This window comes from Lepus europaeus, chromosome 23 (genome assembly GCF_033115175.1).
Source record: "Lepus europaeus isolate LE1 chromosome 23, mLepTim1.pri, whole genome shotgun sequence".
In the NCBI taxonomy this organism is placed as follows: domain Eukaryota; kingdom Metazoa; phylum Chordata; class Mammalia; order Lagomorpha; family Leporidae; genus Lepus; species Lepus europaeus.
Window position 1 is genome coordinate 15192419 of NC_084849.1, and position 21626 is coordinate 15214044.

A 21626-nucleotide genomic window follows, 5' to 3' on the forward strand; every position below is an offset into this window, starting at 1 on the left:
CGACAGAAAGACAAATAACAGGCTGACGCCACGGCTCACTTGGCTAATCCTCCGCATGCAGCACTGGCACCCTGGGTTCTAGTCCCAGTCGGGGTGCCGGATTCTGTCCTGGTTGCTCCTCTTCTAGTCCTGGGGCCCTGCACCTGCACCTGCATGGGAGACCAAGAGGAAGCTCCAGGCTCCTGGCTTTGGATCAGCACATCGCGCCAGCCATTTGGAGGGTGAACCAACAGAAAAGGAAGACCTTTCTCTCTTTCTCTCTCTCCTTCTCTCTGTCTCTCTCACTGTCTAACTCTGCCTGTCAAAAAGAAAAAAAAAAGACAAATAACAGTGGTTTCTGCTCTCAGGGAACTCGATAGCATGGGGGGGTGACCTGCAAGTGAACAAGAAATTACTATCCTGTGATATCAGTGGAGTGATGGAGCTCAGGAGGAGAGTGTGCTCTGGGAGTCCACAGGGAGCAGCAGGTGTAGTGGATGCAGAAGCAAGAAAGACAACGTTCTTCCAGACTCACAGAGGAAGGAGGGAAATGTCACAGACCCATCAAAAGTGCATGAGGGGCCAGGAAAGCCACCGCCTGCAGTGCTGGCATCCCATATGGGTGCCAGTTCAAGTCCTGGCTGCCCCACTTCTGATCCAGTTCTCTGCTGTGGCCTGGGAAAGCAGTGGAAGATGGCCCAAGTCCTTGGGCCCCTGCACCTGCGTGGGAGACCAGGAAGAAGCACCTGACTCTTGGCTTTAGATTGGCACAGCTCCAACCATTGCTGCCAACTGGGGAGTGAATGAACCAGCAGATGGAAGACCCCTCTCCCTCTCCCTCTCCCTCTCCCTCTCCCTCTCCCTCTAAAAAACAAAAAGGGCATGAAACCAGCACGAGCCACTGTACCATCTGTTCTGAGACAGTGAAAAACCACCAGTATTTTTCATCAAGGAAAAAAATAACCAAGCATTATTTTTTTTCTAAATAGAGCAGGGTATATAGCATGTTTGTTCATGTGGGGATGCAAACAGGTTGCACTGCTAATGCAAGTTTTTTTAAAAAAATATGTCTGATTATGTCTTTTGTTCCCAAAGAAACCTTTTATTTAAGGAATATAAACTTCATGCATTTCATAAATACAACTTTAGGAACATAGTGATTCTTCCCACTGTACCGGCCCTCCCACCGACACTCCCCTCATCTTTCTCCTCCTTCTCTTATCCCCACTCTTACTTTTTACTAAGATCTATTTTCAGTTAGCTTTAGAGACATATGATTAACTCAGTGTTAAGTAAAGAGTTCAACAAATAGTATGGAAAAATAACAGTTCCTCAACAGTCAAGAGAAGGGATGTTCAAAGTCGTTGCTTCTCAAAGTGTCAATTTCACTTCTACAGATTGCCATTTAGGTCCTCTATTAGTTATTACAGGTCAGGGAGAACATATGGTATTGTCCCCTGGCTTATTTCACTAAGTATGATGTTTTCCAGATTCACCCATTTTGTTGCAAATGACCAGATTTCGGGTTTTTTAACTGCTGTGTAGTATTCCATGGTGTACATATCCCATAATTTCTTTATCTAGTCTTCAGTTGGCGGGCATTTTGGTTGATTCCATGTCTTAGCTAGTGTGAATTGAGCTGCAATAAACATGGGGGTGCAGATAACTTTTTTACTTACTGATTTCATTTCCCTTGGGTAAATTCCCAGAAGTGGGATGGCTGGGTCACTTGGTAGGTCTATATTCAGATTTTTGAGGTATCTCCATACTGTCTTCCATAGTGGTTTTACCAGTTTACATTCTTCACAATAGTGGGTTAGGTTACCTTTTCTCCCACATCCTCTCCAGCATTTGTTGTTTGTTGATTTCTGTGTGAAAGCCAATCTAACTGGGGTGAGGTGAAACCTCGTTTTGGTTTTGATTTGCAGTTCCCTGACAGCTAGTGATCTTGGGCATTTTTTCATGTGTCTGTTGGCCATTTGGATTTCCTCTTTTGAAAAATGTTTAAGCCCTTTGCGCATTTCTTAGCTGGGTTGTTTGTTTTATTGTTGAGTTTTTGATCTCTTTATATATCCTGGTTATTGTTCCTTTATCAGTTGTATAGTTTACAGATAATTTCTCCCATTCTGTCAGTTGCCTCTTCATTTTCCTGAGTGTTTCCTTTGTGGTGCAGAGGCTTCTCATTTTGATGTAATCCCATCTGTTGATTTCGGCTTTGATTGCCTGTGGCTCTAGGGTCTTTGCCAAGAATTCTTTGCATGTGCTAATGTCTTGCAGGGTTTCCCTGATGTTCTCTAATGATTTGATGATATTTGGTCATAGATTTAGGCATTTAATCCATTTTGAGTGGGTTTTTGTGTACAGTGTAAGGCAGGGGTCTTGCTTCATATTTCTGCATGTGACAATGCATTTTCCCAGCACCATTTGTTGAAGAGACTGTCCTTACTCCAGGGATTGATTTTAGCTCCTTTGCCAAAGGTAAGTTGGATGTAGATGCTTGGATTGATTTCTGGCGTTTCTATTCTGTTACATTGCTCTAACCACCTGTTTTTGTAGCTGTACTAGGCTTCTTTTATTATAACTGCCCTGTAGTATGTTTTGAAATCTGGTATTGTGATGCCCTGGATTTGTTTTTGTTGTATAACATTGCTTTAGCTATTTGAAGTCTCCTGTGTTTCCATATGAATTTCAGCATTTCTTCTGTATCTGAGAAGAATGTCTTTGGTATTTTGATTGATATCACATTGAATCTGTAAACTGCTTTCACAAGTATAGACATTTTGATGATATTGATTCTTCCAATACATGAACATGGAAGATTTTCCATTTTTTGCATCTTCTTCTATTTCTTTCTTTAATGTTTTATAATTCTCATTGTAGAGATCTTTGACATCCTTGGTTACATTTATTCCAAGGTATTTCATTTTTTTGGTAGCAATTGTGAGTGAGATTGATCTTAGAAGTTCATTCTCAGCTGTGGCATTGTATGCATATACAAAGGCTGTTGGTTTTTTTGTGTTAATTTTATTTCCTGCTACTTTACCAAACTCTTCTATGAGTTGCAATAATCTTTTGGTGGAGTCTTTTGGATCCCCTATATATAGAATCATGTCATCTGCAAATAGGGGTAGTTTGACTTCTTCCTTCCCAATTTGAATCCCTTTGATTTCTTTTTCTTGTCTAATGGCTCTGGCTAAAACTTCTGGGGCTATATTGACTAGCGATGGTGAGAGTGGACATCCCTGTCTGGTTCCAGATCTTAGTGGGACTGCTTCCAACTTTTCCCCCATTCAACAAGATGCTGGTCATGAGTTTGTCATAAATTGCCTTGATTGTGTTGAGGAATGGTTCTTTTATACGCAGTTTGCTTAGAGTTTTCATCATGAAAGGGTATTTTATCAAATGCTTAATCTACATCTATTGACATAATCATATGGTTTTTGTTCTTCAATTTGTTAATGTGATCTATCACATTGATTGACTTGGAAATGTTGAACCATCACTGCATACCAGGGATAAATCCCACCTGGTCTGGGTGAATGATCTTTCTGATGTGTTGTTGGATTCAATGGGCTAGTATTTTGTTGAGGATTTTTGTGTCTATGTTCATCAGAAAAATTAGTCTGTAGTTATTTCTCCATTGTATATTTTTCAGGCTTAGGAATTAAGGTGATGCTGGCTTCATGAGAATTTGGGAGGATTCCCTCCCTTTCAACTTTGAAATACTGAATATTCAATTTGAATAACTTGAGAAGAATTGGAGTTAGTTCTTCTTTAAGAAGAACTGGTAGAATTCAGCAGTGAAGCCATCTGATCCTGGGGTTTTCTTTGCTTGGGAAGTCTTATTACTGATCAGTCTGTCTTGGTTATGGTTATGTTTAGGTTTTCTTTTGTTTTAAATGATTTATTTATTTATTTGAAAGTCAGAGTTACACAGAGAGAGGAGAGGCAGAGAGAGAAAGAGAGGGAGAGGGGGAGAGAGAGAGAGTCTTCCATCCAATGGTTCACTCCCCAATTGGGCGCAACAGCCGGAGCTGCAGCAATCCAAAACCAGGAGCCAGGAGCTTCCTCTGGGCCTCCCATGTAGGTGCAAGGGCCCAGAGATTTGGACCATCTTCTACTGCTTTCACAGGCCATAGCAGAGAGCTGGATTGAAAATGGAGCAACCAGGTCTCTAACTGGCACCCATATGGGATGCCAGCGCTTCAGGCTAGAGCATTAACCTGCTGCACCACAGTGCTGGCCCTGGTATTTTTAGGTTTTCTATGTCTTCATGGCTCAATACAGGTAGGTTGTATGTGCCCAGGAATCTATCCATTTCTTCTAGTTTTCCCCAGTTTGTTGGCATACAGCTCTTGGTAGTAATTTCTGATTATTCTGTTTATTTCTGTGGTGTCATTTCATTTCCTTTTTCATCTGATTTTACCAACTTGGGTCTTCTCTCTCCTTTTTTTGGTTGGCTGGGCCAATAGTGTGTCCATTTGGTTGATTTTTTAAAAAACCTAGCTCTTCATTGTAGTGATCTCATGTATTTTTTTATTCAATTTTGTTGATTTCTTCTCTAATTACTTCTTTTCTCCTACTAGTTTTGGGTTTGCTTTGTTGTTGTTTTTCTAGATCCTTAAGATGCTTTGATAGCTCATTTATTTGGTGCCTTTCCAATTTCTTGATGTAGGCACCAATTGCCATAAACTTTCCTCTTAACACTGCTTTCACTGTATCCCACAAGTTTTGACATGTTGTATTGTCATCTTCACTTTCTCTTTTGATTTCTTCAGTGACTCACTGTTCATTCAGTAACATGTTTTTCAGTCTCCATGTGTTTGCATATGTTCTAGAGATTCCTGAGTTACTGATTTCCAGCTTCATTGCATTGTCTCAGAAGGTGCATGGTATGATTTTGATGTTTTTGAATTTGCTCAGACTCGCTTTGTGGTCTAGCATGTGGTCAGTCCTAGAGAAGGTTCCATGCACAGATGAGAAGAATGTGTATTCTGTGGCTGTGGGGTGGAAAGTTCTGTAAATATCTGTTAGGTCCATTTGATGTATAGTCTAGATTAACTCTGCTGTTTCCTTGCTGATTTTCTGTCTGGTTGATCTGTCCATTGCTGAAAGTGGGGTATTGAAGTCTTCCATTACTATTGTATTAGAGTCTGTGTCTCCTTTTAGATCCCTTAACATTTCTTTTAAATATCCAGGTGCCCTGTAATTAGGTGCATTTATGTTTCTAATAGTTACCTCTTCCTGTTGAATTGATCCCTTAATCATTATATAGTGCCCCTCTTTGTATCTTTTAATAGTTTTTGTGTTAAAGTGTATTTTTTTTCTGATATTAGGATGGCTACACCAGCTTTTTCAGTTTCTATTAGCATGAAGTATCTTTTTCCATCCTTTCACTTTCAGTCTGTGGGGTATCTTTGTTGGTGAGATGTGTTTCTTGTAGGCAGCAAACAGATGGATTTTGTTTTTGAATCCATTCAGCTGGCTTGTGTCTTTTAACTGGAGTGTTGAGGCCATTTGCCTTCAAGGTGACTATTGATAAGTAACCACTTGGTCCTGCCATTTTTCCATAAATATTTCTATTGTTTAGTTTGGATTTTCTTTGTACTTTTACTAGGAGATTTTCTGGCTTCACCTTGTTTTGTAGTCATGATCATGTTTCTGTGTTTCTTTGTGTAGCACATCCTTAAGCATGTTTTATAAGGCTGGACAGATGATGACAAATTCCTTCAATTTATGATTGTTATGGAAGGTCTTTATTTCACCTTCATTCATAAATGAGAGCTTTGCAGGGTACAGTATTCTGGGTTGACAGGTTTTTCTCAAGACTTGGAATATATCTCACCATTCTCTCCTAGCCTGTAGGGTTTCTGAAGAAAAGTCCACTGTGAGTCTAATTGGAGATCCTCTTGCATTTCTCTCATGCACATTTTAGAGTCTTTTCTTTGTGTTTGACTACAATGGCTCATGGTGAAGATCTTTTTCTGGTCATGTCTTTTAGGAGTTCTGTGTTTTTCCTGTACTTGGATGTCCCTTTCTTTCTCCAAATTAGGGAAGTTTTCTGTTATTATTTCACTAAAATGCCTTCTAATCCTTTCTCTCTTTTCATGCCTTCAGGTATTTGTAGAACTTGTATGTTAGGGAGTTTGATAGTATCCTGTACATTCACAGCAGTGCTCTTTGGTTTTCTAATTTCTTATTTTTCGTCTGACTGTATAATTTCCTGTGATTTGTCTTCTAAGTCGGATACTCTTTCTTCTGCTTCGCCAATTCTATTAAGACTTTGCACTGCATCTTTTCTGGTCTATTGAATTCTTCATTTCCAAGATTTCATTTTGATTTCTCTTTAAGATCTCAATTTTGTGGCAGAATTTTTCTTTCATGTTATGTATGGATTTCATTAGTTCGGCGATTTGCTTTTGATTACTTCTAAGTAATCTTACAATCAATTTTTTCAACTCCATTTCTGGCATTTCTTCAATCTCTTCATCTTCACATTCTAGTATTGAAGTATTGTTTTGGTGATGTCATGTTGTTTTACTTATTCTTGTTTCTTGAATTGCTGCATTTATTATTCAACATTTGTGGTGATATTGGTTTTTTGTTTTTGTTTTTTTTCTATGATGGCTCTAGTCTTTGGACTATGCCTCTATGTCTTAGTGGAGTGTTTGCTTTTTCAGTGAATACCTAGAGGCATGTGGTGGGAGTCACCAGGGAGCTCTGTTCAGTGCTCCGGAGTGAAGGGAGTGTCCAAGGTGACACCCAAGTTGGGCGTGGTAAATCTCTCTTGTTTTTTGCTCTTATCAGAGGGGGGAGGTTTGTTCAGCTCTGTTGGTATAGTCTCAGCTCATCTCCTCTCAAAGGAGACCAGAGTCTGGGCACTAGTCCCAGTGGGTATAATATTTGTCTGCACTGCCACAAGAAGCATACAAAGATCTGTGTAGTCTTCAGTGTAAGCACATATGATCATGTCCAGCTTTTTTAAAAGATTTTATTTATTTATTTGAGATCCAGGCAGAGAGAGGGAGAGACACAGAGAGAGAGGTCTTCCATCCCCTGGTTCATTCCCTGGATGGCTGCAATGGCCAGAGCTGGGCCAATCTGAGGCCAGGAGCTTCTTCCAGGTTTCCCACATGAGTACAGGGGCCCAAGGACTTGGTCCATCTTCCACTGCTTTCCCAGGCACATTATCAGGGAGCTGAATCAGAAGTGGAGCAGCTGAGACTCAAACCATACCCATATGGGATGCCTGCACCACAGGCAGAGATTTAAACTACTGTAATTGTGGGTTGTATTCTCTTCTTGGTTCCTAGAATTATTTGAAAACCATCTCAAAAGTTATCCCCTTTTTATTTCTTGAGACATTTCTGATCCTCCAGTGGCTCTCTACTGGTGTTTTTCCTCCACTCCTCATTCCGTATGCATTCTTCTCTCTCCTTGATCATAAATCAGGAGAAATTCTGGAGGAGCCATAGTCATCAAATCATCACACTGTGGTGTTTCAGCACCATGGACAGCTACAACTCAAAGCAAAGGATGGCCCAAAGCCCATGGTTTTGCAGCAGAAGATTCCACACAAGGGAGTAGAAGTGAGTCAAGGGGACTGGAATTTGTAATTCAGCATCTATATAAGACAGGATCATTCACTCCCACTCTCCCAGTGTTCTTGGAGTACACAGCTTACTTCATCTTCATTTCACTTTCCAACTTTTGTGAGTGTCCCGTGTGTTAGTTTCTCAGGGCTGCATAACCAAGTTGTCACAGACCACGTGGCTTAAAACAACAGAAGGCTACTGGTCTCACAGTTCTGGATGCCAGACATCCAGAATCCATGTGTCTGCAGGGCCTCACTTCCTCTGATGTCTCTGGAGAGGCTCTCTCCTTGCCTCTTCTAGCTCCTGCTGGTTATTGGTAATCAGTGGCATTTCTTGAATTCTGGATGCATCATTGCAGTCTGCCTCTATCATCACCCAGTCATTTTCTCCGTGTGTGTGTTTCTCTACTCTTACTATAAGGACACAAGTCATACTGATTAAATACTCCCCTACTCTAGTACAACATTGCCTTAACCAATTTTATCTGCAGCAACTCTGTTTCCAAATAAGGTTGCATTCAGAAGTACTGGATTGGGGCTGGCACCATGGCTCACTTGGTTAATCCTCCACCTGCGGCTCTGGCATCCCATATGGGCACCGGGTTCTAGTCCTGGTTGCTCCTCTTCCAGTCCAGCTCTTTACTGTGGCCCGGGAAGGCAATGGAGGATGGCCCAAGTGCTTGGGCCCTGCACCCTCATGGGAGACCAGCAGAAAGCACATGGCTCCTGGCTTTGGATCAGTGTAGCTCTGGCCATGGCAGCCATTTGGGGAGTGAACCAATGGAAGGAAGACCTTTCTATCTCTTTAACTCTGTCAAATAAATATAAGAAATACTGGATTTCAACCTATTTTTTTTGAAGGGGACACAAATTCAACCCCTAACATTCAGGCTAAAGAAGTATTTCTACACTGTTTTAAAAAATCAATAATATCAAGTCTAAAAATAAAAGTCACCTAATGAAGTGAGGAGTAGTGGAAGCCAGGGGGAGCTGGAGAGTCCCTGCCCAGCAAAAGACCATGGCCAGCCTGCAGCAGGAACGAGGGCCAGTTGCCCCACCCCAGATTCTGTTCAAGGGGAGAGGGGAGGAGAGAGAGCAGATCCCAGAGGCCTCACCAGCCATGCAGAGGAATCTAGACATTGCTGAAAGAGAATGGAAGAGTCGTGGTGGACGCTGGGTAGAGGCATGGCATGGTCAGATACACAACCCGCTGACCACCACAAGCTGCTCCCACTGAACCCCTGTCAGACCCCTCTCCCTAGAGAGGCAGAGGTGATCCCAGTCTAGGCTCTGGCACTGCCTGGCACAGGTCTTTGTCCAGGGTACCCTGCACTCAAGAATGGCCTCTTATGTTCCCATCAGATCTGCAGAAGCTCCTGGAGATAGTTCGGGAGCATGCCCGGCGGACAATCATGATGGAATACGGGCTGCAGAAGAAAGCACCCAGGTATGTTCTCCTGCCTCCTTGGGGCGAGTGAAGAACGTTGGCCGTGCAGTGATAACGTTCACTGTCACAGTTACCCATGACCAAGTATTTCCTCCATGACAAGCATGGAGCTAGGTAGTCTCTGGCAGGTATCACCTCCCGAATTCTCACCACAGCCCTCCGAGCTGGGCACTGTTATCCTTACTCCACAAATCAGGGAATGAGGCTAAGTGACTTGTCCAAGGTGTCTCAGCGAGTGAATGATGAGACCATGACTCCAATCCAGATCTAATTCCAGAAACCTTTCTCTTCACCCTGCTACACTGCCTCCCAGGATGCAGTACTTGCTCATTGTTTTTTGTTTTTTTTGTTGTTGTTGTTGTTGTTTTTTGACAGGTAGAGTGGACAGTGAGAGAGAGACAGAGATAAAGGTCTTCCTTTTGCCATTGGTTCACCCTCCAATGGCCGCCACGGTAGTGCGCTGCGGCCAGCGCACTGCACTGACCCGATGGCAGGAGCCAGGTGCTTATCCTGGTCTCCCATGGGATGCAGGACCCAAGCACTTGGGCCATCCTCCACTGCACTCCCTGGCCACAGCAGAGAGCTGGCCTGGAAGAGGGGCAACCGGGACAGGATCGGTGCCCCGACCGGGACTAGAACCCGGTGTGCCGGTGCCGCAAGGCGGAGGATTAGCCTAGTGAGATGTGGCACTGGCCGCTTATTGGTTCTTTGAACACAGATGACAGTGTGCAGGCCGGGTACTGATTGTTGCTGAGGTGTTGGGAAAGGAAGGCTCAGAGCTGTGAGGACAAGCAGGCTGTTGGATGTAGCCTGCGATGGGGTGGGGAGCAGAGAAGTTGCCTTTGAGACAGAAACTTGAAGTTGCAGTCTTGGATGAAGCATGAAAAAGAGCCGGTCGGCCAAGGCCAGGGTAGGGATTGCAGGCAGAGACATGGAGGTGGAAGAGACTGTTACAGGGAGCAGATGTGCCAATGTGGTCAAAAGGGACCACGGTACCTTCGAGAAACTGAAATGCAGCCTACATGGGACGTAGGGAAATGTAACTTGGGCTGGAGACATTGGAAGCAACCTCAAGGATTCTGGTTTTTATCCCACGTGGGACAGGAATTCTCTGATGTGTCAGTGACCGGAGGGATGGAGGGACTCCCAAGGAGGTGGTGTCAGACTTGAACCCGTTCCTCCTGCTGGGAAGCCTCAGAGAACACAGGCTGGAGCTGGCGCTCCCTGCCCAAGTGTAGATTCCTCCGAGTAAGCAAATTACTTCCTGAGAATAAATGAGGCACCAGAAGAGGTTCATCATCGTGCTTCCAGCCTACGGGGATGCCGGCTCTGACTTATTGGTTATTGTTATTACCGTAATTACCGTTCAGCAAGCATTGCTCTCACTGGTGATGAATTTGCTGCCACCTCGGCTCACACTGGGGCTCTGGGAGGTGACACTGGGGGTGCCCAGAGACAGCATTGGCCCCAAAGCCCCCACTGCTCAGCCCGACTGTCAGCATGAGCGACAGGGAACAGTGAGGGGCGCAGCTTCAGCTCAGATCATGAGCCTTGGCCTGGGGGTCAGACGGACATGCATCCAAATCCTAGCACCCTCGGACAAGCCACTCAGCCTCTCTCTAAAGCTCTGTTTTCTCAGCCGTAGAGTGAGATGGCGTCAGCTTTGGAGCCACAGAGCCCAGGGTCAACCTACATCCCCATACATAACCGTCAGGTGGCGCTGAGCCAGCCGCTGCTTCTCTGTGTCTGATTCCAGTTCTTCAAAGTGAGGCTGATCAGTAACCCATCCCGCAGGGCTGTGGCGAGCTCTCCACCACCAGGGACATCACCCCTGCAAGGCAGTATTCGTGTTCTAGAACCAACGTCTGCGTCCGTGAGTCACTTTAAATGCACAGTGAGAGGCTGCGTTTATGTAGCGTCTTAGCACAGGCTGGCCTACAGGAAGTGCTCCAGCGCTGGCAGCGGTGGGCGTGGCCACTGCTTACATTCCCGACACAGCCCCTTGGTGGAGTCAGGCACCTCCACCACCACCCCAAAATGTAGCCTACATCTCAGACACAGAGAAGAATGAGGCTCCCCTGGGTCTTCAACAACAGGTGCACACGCACGATCCAACACGTGGTCTCCGCACTTGATTTTTTAATGATCAGTAACCATGGTGGCCGGCGCCGTGGCTCAACAGGCTAATCCTCCGCCTAGCAGCGCCGGCACCCCAGGTTCTAGTCCCGGTCGGGGCGCCAGGTCTGTCCCGGTCACTCTTCTTCCAGGCCAGCTCTCTGCTGTGGCCAGGGAGTGCAGTGGAGGATGGCCCAAGTGCTTGGGTCCTGCACCCCATGGGAGACCAGGAGAAGCACCTGGCTCCTGCCCTCAGATCAGCGCGGTGCGCCAGCCGCGGCGGCCATTGGAGGGTGAACCAACGGCAAAGGAAGACCTTTCTCTCTGTCTCTCACTGTCCACTCTGCCTGTCAAAAAAAAAAAAAAAAAAACAACCATGGTGACCGAGCAGGAGTCCATTGAAATTTCCCTTGATCCCTCCTTCCCCCTGGAGAAGCAGCTCCCTCCTCTCCCACTCAGGCAGCAGACACAGGGGCCACACGGTAGAGCGGAGGGGCCCTCAGGCAAAGCTGCACCTTCCCTTTTGCCCCCTCCCATCAAAATCCAGGTTCCTTTGTCACTGTAGGCACCGAAGCTGCACCCACCACGGTGGACACGGAATCCTAGGGTTTCTGAAACCCCTGTAAAGCCAGCTGGTCTGGCCTCCAGGCCAGACAGCTCCTTCCTCCTCTAAGGCAATGCCCTTCCTTAAAACACCCTTTCCCAACCGTCCCTGAGGGACCAGACCTGGCTTGGGCTACTTGTGAAAAATACCAGACCCCAGACCCACTCAATGTCCAGAGGCAGACAGCCAGAGTTTTTTGAATTTGTTTGTTTGAAAGGCGGGGAGGAGAGAGAGGGGAGAGCTCTCCCACGTGCTGGTTCACTCCCGGAAGGCCCACAACAGCCAGGGCTCAGCCAGGCCTAAGCCACAAGCCCAGAACTCGGGCCTGGTCTCCCGCATGAGTGGCAGGGACCCGACTACGTAAGCCATCTCTGCTGCCTCCCAGGGGCTGCATCAGCAGGACGCTGGGATCCGCAGCAGAGCCAGGACCTGCACTCAGGCCCTGTGGTAGAATGCGGGGATCCCCAGCAGCAACTTTGCCACTGCACCCCATGTCCCGCCCCCCATGGCAGCCACATTTCTTAACCAGCACTTCTCGTAGATGTGATTTCACAGTATGCTCGGAATTCTAGGGGTAGATGGGTCTGTAGATGGGTCTGTGCCTATGTACACCTGTTGGTGTGTGTATGTGTCTGTGTATCAAAGATTTATTTGAAAGGCAGAGTTACAGAGAGAGAGATTGATCTCCCATTCACTGGTTCACTCCCCAAATGGTCACAAGGGCCCAGACTGGGCCAAGCAGGAGCCAGGAGCTTCTTCCAGGTCTCCCCCATGGGTGCAGGGGGCCAGCACTTGCACTGCTCTCTACTGCTTTCCCAGGCACATCAGCAGGGAGCTGGACCAGAAGTGGAGCAGCTGGGACTGGAACTGGTGCCCATCTGGGATGCTGGCTTAACCTACTATACCACAGTGCCAGCCCCATGTGCAGTTCTAAATGCAGCTTTCTGGAGCCCACTTCAGGTCCAGTGAACCCAACCCTCTAAAACACGGCAGGAATCCATATTCTGAACCTGTCCTCCAGACCACGGCCACAGCACCCGAAGATCCCTGTTCCGGCAGGAGCATGTCCTGCCCTCCCCCGTGTTTGCCGTCCCAGGGGCACCATGCGTTCAGAGCCTGGCTAAACAGACTCCTCCTGCTTTGCAGCATCCTGTCAGTGTTAAAACCAAACAAGAGCGATTCTGCCCTCAAGGATGGACAGACCACCCACAAGTCAAGGTAGGGAGAACTGTAACCTGAACAGGAGGCAGAGCAGGAATGCCCCTCCCCAGACTGTGGGAGGTGGAGATGGGGCAAGGGGCTTCCTTCTTGGGCCCTCACTGGAAACGGCCCCTTCACTCCCAGGCTGCGGCTGGGCACCCAGGGGCTTCTCCCTGGCATAAAGTGAGCCGGTAGTGGCGCGGTGGGAGGGGGTGGTGCTTTGTGTGTAGTTGAGGTATGGAGCCAGGAGGACCTGACACTGGGTCAAACAGCCCTGCCCTCTTTGGCGATTTTTCATGATGGAGGTGGAGGCGTCCCCTCCAATTCATTTAAAGAATAGTCTTAGCTCCCCACTGTGAGCAAACCCCCTCATCCCTCGGGGATCTCACTGGGCTGATGTCATAACATCTGGGGCATCTGTGGTCCTTGGGGAGCCTGAGAAAGCCCACCCAGCTGTGTTTAAATGTGTACTGTAATTGCAAATGATTACTCCAAAATCTATAGCAATATAGCTTCTATACTGCAACCATATTTGGGATAGAGCAGCCTGTGAGCTTACGTTACAGTGAATTATCTAACAAGACTTAACAGCAGGTCTAATAACTGCTATAATTTTGGATTAGTGGTGAGGGTAATGATTTTTCAAAATATCTCCTGCAGTTGTAGTATAATATGCAAATGCCCATGACTTCCACTTTAGCAAAGTCTAGCTAGAATAAAGGTGTAGCATTTCTCCCATCTGCAGTCACGGGTCCCTCGAAGCCTGCCCACATGTAAGCAGCACTGGTTGAACGGAGTGGGGAGGGGGTCCCAGCAGCCCTCAAATAGCCCCACCCTTAGCCAGGAGATCATGCCTGGGAAGAGTGCTCTGAAGGAAACGGATGCCAGCACCAGGGTCCTAACCCACGCTGGCCTTGACGCTTAAGCCGAGACCTAAAGAACAGGCTGGGCTCGGAGGAAGGAAAGGTGGGAGCAGGGTTCCACAGAGGTAGCACACGAAAAGGGCCTGAGGCAGGAGGAGACTTCAAGGCACTGGGCAAACACCAGTGTGGATGAAACACCAGGAGGACCGAGGGCAGGAGAGAGAGGGGCAGCATTTGTTTACCTGGTTTCCTCCATCTCGCATCTGCTCTCCGAGCCACTTACAGGAGGAAGGTCAGGGCCAACACAGGCCCTCAAGGGATTCATGTGCAGGGGTGGGGGCAGCCAACCGGAGCCCAAAGATAAGGCCAGCCTCTGGGCTGCTACTCCTGGGGCCTGCATGCCTGCCCAGTGGGACGAGGGTTTGCCAATTGCCAACTAAGCCTAAGACTTCTGGATCCAGTGCCATGAGCTTCTGCAAAAAGCAATAAAAAGGTCAGGACCTTTCACACCAAGAGGGGTCTGGGACGTATCCAGGCCCACTTACTGCAAGAAGCATCCAGTGTCATAGCACTGGACCTGATGGGCCAGCCCCACCTCACACGGACAGCCAAGCCGCTGCGGCCCGGGAATCACACAGGTAACGTGGCAGTTCCATTGCCTGAACATCTGGAAGGAGAGAAAGTGCTGGACGATGGCACTTCAGGCCCTGCTCTAAAGGGAGACTGGGGGGAGGGACAAGCCTGAGAGGGGCCCCTCCCTCTGTTCTGTGAACTCTGCAGCAGTCCCAGGAGGGAGCAGGCACTCAGCCAGGGTCACAGAAGGAGACTGACCATCCTTAAGGGGAATTGACTGCTCACAGACTGGAGAGCAGGGGCCGCTAGGTTAGGCTCTGGAACTATCTGTGTCTCTCCCTAAGGCAGCGTCCAACTCAGTCCTTGCATGGAGAGAGAATCTGGGGGCAGTGACACCCTGGGAGGACACTCGGCCATCCTGTCTCCAAACATGCACTTGGCCCTGGGTCAGGTGCTAGGTATGGTGAGGAAGGTGGAGGAATCCCAGAAAGAACCCACCCTCCAGTGGGAGAGAACAAGGTTATGCAAATGAGCCGGGGACCCAGCTAAGATGCAGAGCCAGAGGGCCAGTGGGACTGCAGTGTGCAAATGTCAATCATTAGCTGGGGACCACGAGACACCGGGAGAGAAACGACGAGGAGCCTCCAGGAAGGCAAAGAGGCAAAGAAAAAGCCACAGAGTTCCATGACAGGTGCCCCGATTGGAGGCACCCACCTCACCTGGAGTCCGGAGGCTCGCAGGTGCACTGGGGGCCTGAGGTCACCTGTGCGTGAGAGGCAGACACAGGGTAACCTGAAACCACCCCACTTTTGTGTTTCAGTGAACGGTCTGGCAGCACAAGTGCAGAGAGCCACACACCGCTAGTCCAGAAGAAGTCCAAGAGGTAAGGCCGGTGGGCTGGGGAAACACAGGCACCGTGACCACCCCCTCCGGCCTCCCAGAGGTGTGGAAGTGACCCTATGCAGACCAGACTTGCGGAAGTCACAGACAGTGCTGAGGGACAAGGGGCCATGGCCACGATGCTGGGTGGCAAAGCAGGCAACGGCACTCCATCCCTGTGTGGTGCCAGGCACCAGGGGGAGCCTTCTGCACCTGCTGTCTTGCTCTACCTTGCTTAGTCCTCAAAACTGACGGAGGAGTGGGCAGGAACATGGCCACATCGGGGGTGAGGCCACCCAGCTGAGGAGTGTGGACCTGGAACCCAGATCTCCCCACTCCAAATGCCCTCGCACTGTCCATGACCTTTGCCGGGCTCGAGTGGGCCAGTGCATCACCGTAGGCTCATTTAGCAAGGCCTGAAGATCTGGCCTCCCCACCCCCACGGAGAGGCTGAGGGAGGCTCTGGGGGAAGGCAAATGGCCCAGGTGGTTCAGGAAATCCCATGATAGGGCATCTAGGCCCAGCAAGGTCAGAGCAGGCCCCACAAGGCCAAGGGGTGGTGTCCACTGAACCCTTCTCCTCTGTCTGCAGCCGGGCCACCCATGACCTCATCCACTGCAAGATGGGGGTGTGTAGCAGCATGAGGGCCAAGTTTTACAGCGTGGCCCAGGAGGCCGGCTTCTGCCTTCAGGACAAGATGGAGATCTTCTTAAAGTAAGGGCGCACACATACCCCTTCCCACGAGAGACATTCACCCGGGCCCTACCTGTGCTCCCTCAGCACGAGCTGCTGGGGCTGCAACAGGGCAAGAGGCACTTACAGTCTCCTGCAAATAGGGGCAGAAGCAAAATACCAGCACCTACAACCACGTGGGCACCAGTTAGAATTGCCATGCCGGGGGGAGGGGGCCATAAACCTGGTTGAGGTGGGAGGATCTCTGAGGAGGGGACCTCTGGAGGAGCTGGTACCGTGATGGGCAGGCTGAACGTTGTTCCAAGCAGAAGGGAAGTGCATCCGAAGCCCTATGGTGGAAAAGGAACCCGGGGCACTTCAAGACGAACGAGTGGTGCCAGTGAAGGCTGCCTCACACATGGTCACAAATGCAGGCTCCAGGGCTCAGACCGTGGTTTTCAAAGCTTCAGCAGACCCCTGGAAGCTTTTCCCTTCTACCCTGACAGCCCAATAGCCATTCACCGTCCTAGCCCACGTCCTGACTACAGCGTCCACCTCCCCCCCTGACCTCACCCCCCCCATGACCTCACCTCCCCCCCATGACCTCACCTCCCCGGAGGTGGGAGCATCACCATCCCCATTTAACAGGTGGGAAACGTGTGTGAACACGGTCAGAAGCAGGGGGAGAAGAGAGGGAGGAAGACAGAGAGGTTCAATTTAGCAAGAACAGTGTTTCAGGACCCTGGAGAGCTATACAGTGGATTTTGAAATCCACACTTTCCGTAGCATGCAGTTTCCATACACGTTGAAGACTCCTCCAATGCATGGATTTGAAATCTTTGCACCAAAATAAACTTACCTTTTAATTCCTTCTCCCTAAACTTGTCAAATTCCCCTCTGTCATCTTGGTGCAAAGGCCAGACGGTGAAGAGCAGCTGAGAGGTCGACAAGGACCTCTTGAGGCTGAGGGGGGTGTTTAGGTGAGAGATCTCTGGGGGCAGCTGGGATGGCCAAAGGAGGGGGACCCGACTCCTCCTCTTACAACCTCGTAGGCGCCAAGAGGAGAGAGGTCTCCAGAAGTTCGATTCTTTTGTGCTCGTCTCAAACTTTCAAAAGGATCTGGCGAAAATGAGACATCAAGTAACGGTCATAAAGGGGGACGCGGAAGAAATCGCAGACCACTGGTAAGGGTCCCGAGAACCAGGCGAGATGATCCCCAAAAGGGGCAGGGGGTTGCAGTGGATGCTGTAGACAGCATCACCCAAAAACCACCATTGGCCACCAGCAGGCCCCCCTAACCAGGCCAAATCCAGAGCAGTCGGGCAGGAACAGGGGCATTGCTAAACTGTGGATAGCCCTGCCCACAGTGTTCTCCATACTCGCTTTCTGTTCAATTCAGATCCACAGCTGAGGACCAACCTGCCCACCCGCTGGGTGAGGCTCACCAACATGAAGTTCCCCAAGGATTTTTAGGTCTGTGAGGTGATCCGCTCATTTACTCTCAGGTTTAATTCCTAAAGGATGCCTGGGCACGTATATCCTAGGGCCACTGTGCCTCATCCCAAGGATGGTAACAAAGTAACAACACAATGCAGCCCTAATTGAGTGACTGGTGGATGGCAGGTGCTACCTAAGCAACTTCCATTAATTATCTGTTTCATCCCATACCAGAAGAAATCCTCAGGGCATACAAAGTAACCCCTATTTCACAAACAGGAAAACAGGTAACTCTTGTCCAAGATCACTTCCATAGCAAATGGTGAATTTAGGATGTAAACCCCCACCTGACCCCAGTCTGCATGCTCACTTGCAAGAATATAGCATTGAAGTCCCATGAGCTGTGCTGTCCCCATCCTAACAGCGGAAGATGACAAAGCCCAAAAGGTGTGTCCAGAATCCCTTCCGTGACTATAGTACCATGGGACGGGAGCTGAAGCCAGTGCCTGGGGTCCTGGCATGGGGAAGGTCCCACCACCCCTGCCTCGCCCTCAGAGCATCCTCCCAACACCCACCCTGAGGCTCTCAAGAGGGGAAAGGGGTCTTCTGTGAACCCTCTCCCCTCCTTGGGAGAGAAGTAGATGTCGGGGAGGGAGAGAAAAGTCATAAACTAACCACATAGGAGTATCACAGTGGGAAATGAACACTGGCCCTCCATGGTGGGCTTCAACCTGTCCTCTAGGAGTTGAATTCCGGCATCTTCCTGGGGGGAGCAATTGTCCTCTGACCCATGTCTCAAGTGACATGAAAACCTAGGCAGATACACCCAGCCTAATGAGAACACCCAGTCCTAGTTCTTCATCCACCCAGTTACTCAGTCTTTCAAGTAGTAACTGTTGTGCACCTGCTATGAGTCAGCAGATTTCTCATACTATGGATACTCAGTAATTCAGACAAGGTCCTGATCCTCCTGGGATTTCATCCTAAACAAGGAGATATAAATACGTAAATACCTACCATGAAAGTTAAGCAATAGGAGTAGCCAGAGATGGATGATAAAAGATCAGTATCTTCAAGATTTTCCCCGCAATGGGCACAGATGCAAGGGTACTTCCAAAAGTTCATGGAAAATAGAATATGTTTAAATCCATGCATGGTTTTTTCATAATACACATTTTCCACGGAATTTTTGAATATCCCTTGGGGTTGAGTGGACACTTTTTCTAACAAAGTTATGTTTCATTTATTTATCTGAAAGGCAGAAACAGAAGCAGGCATCCCATCTGCGGGCTTACTCCCCTTTCCCCAGTGTTCACAATGGCATTTGGGAGCCAGAATGTCAACCAGGCTCCCCTGCGAGTGGGTGGGACACTTATTCGAGCCATCACGGCTGCCTCCCAGGGTGAGCACGAGCAGGAAGCTGAAGGGCAGAGCCAGAACTCACACCCAGGTACTCCGACATGGGGTACAAGCATCCCAGTTGCATCTTGGCCACTATGCGAAATACTGGTCACTTTTCTTTAAGGAAATGTCATTCCCTGCTTAAAGCCTTGACCACGTCTGAACCATCCACGGAGGCAGGTTAGAACCTGCCTGTTCCCACCTTCTCCAGGATGGGGTCCTGTCACAATGCCGGAACACACTTAGCTGTCAGGGACATGGAAAACACGCACCCACGTCCTGTTCCACGGGCCAGCCTCCTGCATCCCCTGCATGTGTCCACAAGCAGCCCAGCCTGGTTAACTCTGGGAAGGGAAGCTACAATCCCAACATCCCTTCCTTGCTTCTAGCTTTTCCCACTCCCTGCATGAAATAAAGCCAAGCGCATCCCTTGAAAGCACACCCTCAACACCGAATGGACACAAGTCACACTCCAGCGTTTCCTAACCCCCACAAAGACCTGCCCCTCCCTGTGCCCTCATGAGCTCGAGCAGGGGGAAAGCTCCCAGGGAGAGATGCACGCTGTCCTTGCAGACACAGAACACAAAGGTGGAGGGCGCAGGCAGCCCAGACCCATCTCCCATAGCTCCCTAACTGGCTCCCCCCTCCTCTTCGGGATCGAAGGTACTTTGACCTCATGTCCAAGCTCCCCGAGGACCTGAAGAACTTCCTCCCCGCCAAGAAGGTCCTGCTGAAACTGCAGAAGTTTGGGGAGAACTTGGACCTGAGGATTCGGCCCCACATCCTCCTGAAGGTGCTGCAGGAGCTGAGGGTCTGGGAGCTGTGCTCCCCCGACATTGCTGTGGCCATCGAGGTAAGCCCCGTGTCCCTTCCCCCACCCAATGCCCACATCCGGTCACCCCTCAGCACCCAGGCACTGGTCAAGTGACCTTGGCCATGGGCCTCCACGTCTCAGAGATGTTCTATTCTATGCAAATAGCACCCACTGGAAACCCAGAGGCTTTGGACAATCATAGGAAGGTGCTCCCTGCACCTTGCTATCAGAATGTGGTCCAAGGGCCAACAACATGAACCTGGCTCCCTGGGGAACTTGTAAGAAAGGCAGAAGCCCTGGCTTCAAGCCCTATCTTCCCAGCGCAGAACTTGCAGGGCGATAGGGTCACAGGCGTTCTGTCCACATGATACAGTTTGAGGTGCTCCGGTTTAACGTAAGCTCACCTCCTCGGACTGGGGCGAACTGGAGAACGTGGCTTTGAAGTTGAGGCCTGAGCAACGTGAAGACAGCACTAAGAAGATAAAGGGTCAAAAACAGGGCACGTGTCGAGGCCGTAGGGCAGGACCCAACCAGGTGAGATAAACACAGTGGCCGGCAGTAGGTGTGGAAGAAGTGAGCAGGGAGGTGCGTGGGTCCCCGCAGGCGGGAGAGACCAGTGTGCACAGACCCTGGTAGAGCAGGGCCAAGAGTTAGGTCTTCATCTCCGAGTGGTTCACCCTCACCAGGGGAGGTCCCAAGGCTCTGTGCCCTCCGGCCGTGCAGCAAAGACTCTTGGCTGTAAGATGTTAGCTGATACTGATGAAGTCACTTCCTTAATTCTATCAGATGACATCTGTGCATCCTAGTAGAGCTTTCAGTGCCTCTGGCTAAAGGGACCCCTGGAGTTCCCAGCCCGGGACAGGCCACAGGGCTGTCGGCACGGGTAGATTTCCAAACAATCTGGCACTGAACTAAGCTTACCTTTCAACTCCATTTTCCGTAAACTTTTTGAACACCCTGTGTTTGCTCCAGTTTGTCCGGGAACACATCATCCATATGCCTCAAGAGGATTACGTCAGCTGGCTCCAGAGCCGGCTCAACACACCCATCAGGCCCCACAGCACCCTGACATAGCTGAGCCTGGGTCGACCAGCTGTCCCCGAGGGGAGAGGGCCAACTGACACCATGTCCCTGCCTCCACCTGCCCCCACAACGTGTCCATCACGATGCAGGAGGAGCACCTGGAAGTTGGATCCTGCCTTGCCTCCCCCACCATGCCCCCTGTTCTTCGTGGGCCAGGCCTGACGCCAAACTCCCTCTCAGGATCCCTCCACCCTGGTCCTCCCTCTCAGATTCTGAATAAAGTCGAGCCGAGTTTGATATCATCCCAGAGTTTGGGTGCAGTATTCAGATCCTATCAATAGGGACAGTCCCCACCCATCGAGCTTCTGCTACGCAGCCAGACTCCTCCCGTGGAAGATCACCTAAGTCTCCATCGCACTTTGTTAAGCAGCTACTGCTGTCATCCCCATCTCTCACCACTGAAACTGCAATGTTGTTCTTCAACATTGTATGTACTTGCTGGCTGGCTGGCTGGCTGGCTGGCTGGCTGGGTAGGTGGAGGGATGGGTGGAGGGGTCATTACCCATCTAGGCAACAAGGTACAAGATGTACAAGAAAATCCCAACCGTGGAAGTGTTCAGATTTTCTGGTGGTCTTAGTTACACAGGGAAGCTTACCTCCCTGTCATCCCCAAACACGTGAGTGTTCTTTGCCTTTGAACCCCTCACTTCCTCTTGGTCTTAAGCACACCTAGCTTTCATATTTGCGGAGCTGCCGTCATTTCAACTCTCTAGCGATTGCTGAGCTGAATAAACCATTGAGCAACTGGTCTTAATTTGCCGTTATGCCCAGATTATCATGGTATTCATGTAGGGGGCTTCCATATCTCTCCATAATTCCAAAGTGGTGAGGAGAATTGAATAGAAATACTATTCGGTCTAAGCAGCAGCTCCTCCATTTACCTATTCTGTCACTCACTCATCCAGCGCACATCGAGAGCCCAGGATACATCAGCCAAGTCCTGGGTGCTGAGAATGGAGCCATGA

At 49.3% G+C, this 21626-nt stretch overlaps 1 protein-coding gene across 1 annotated transcript in view; it reads left to right on the top strand.

The window, feature by feature from the left end:
* Positions 1 to 20652, top strand: part of CCDC60 (coiled-coil domain containing 60) — a 188242-nt gene extending 167590 nt beyond the window's left edge. Inside the window, exons 9-15 of the mRNA XM_062182846.1 lie at positions 8936 to 9020; positions 12886 to 12957; positions 15196 to 15258; positions 15846 to 15968; positions 16979 to 17110; positions 19428 to 19617; positions 20551 to 20652. Coding sequence (XP_062038830.1) covers positions 8936 to 9020; positions 12886 to 12957; positions 15196 to 15258; positions 15846 to 15968; positions 16979 to 17110; positions 19428 to 19617; positions 20551 to 20652 — 767 coding nt within the window. The remainder of the gene's footprint in view (positions 1 to 8935; positions 9021 to 12885; positions 12958 to 15195; positions 15259 to 15845; positions 15969 to 16978; positions 17111 to 19427; positions 19618 to 20550) is intronic.
* The last annotated feature ends 974 nt before the right edge of the window (positions 20653 to 21626 follow it).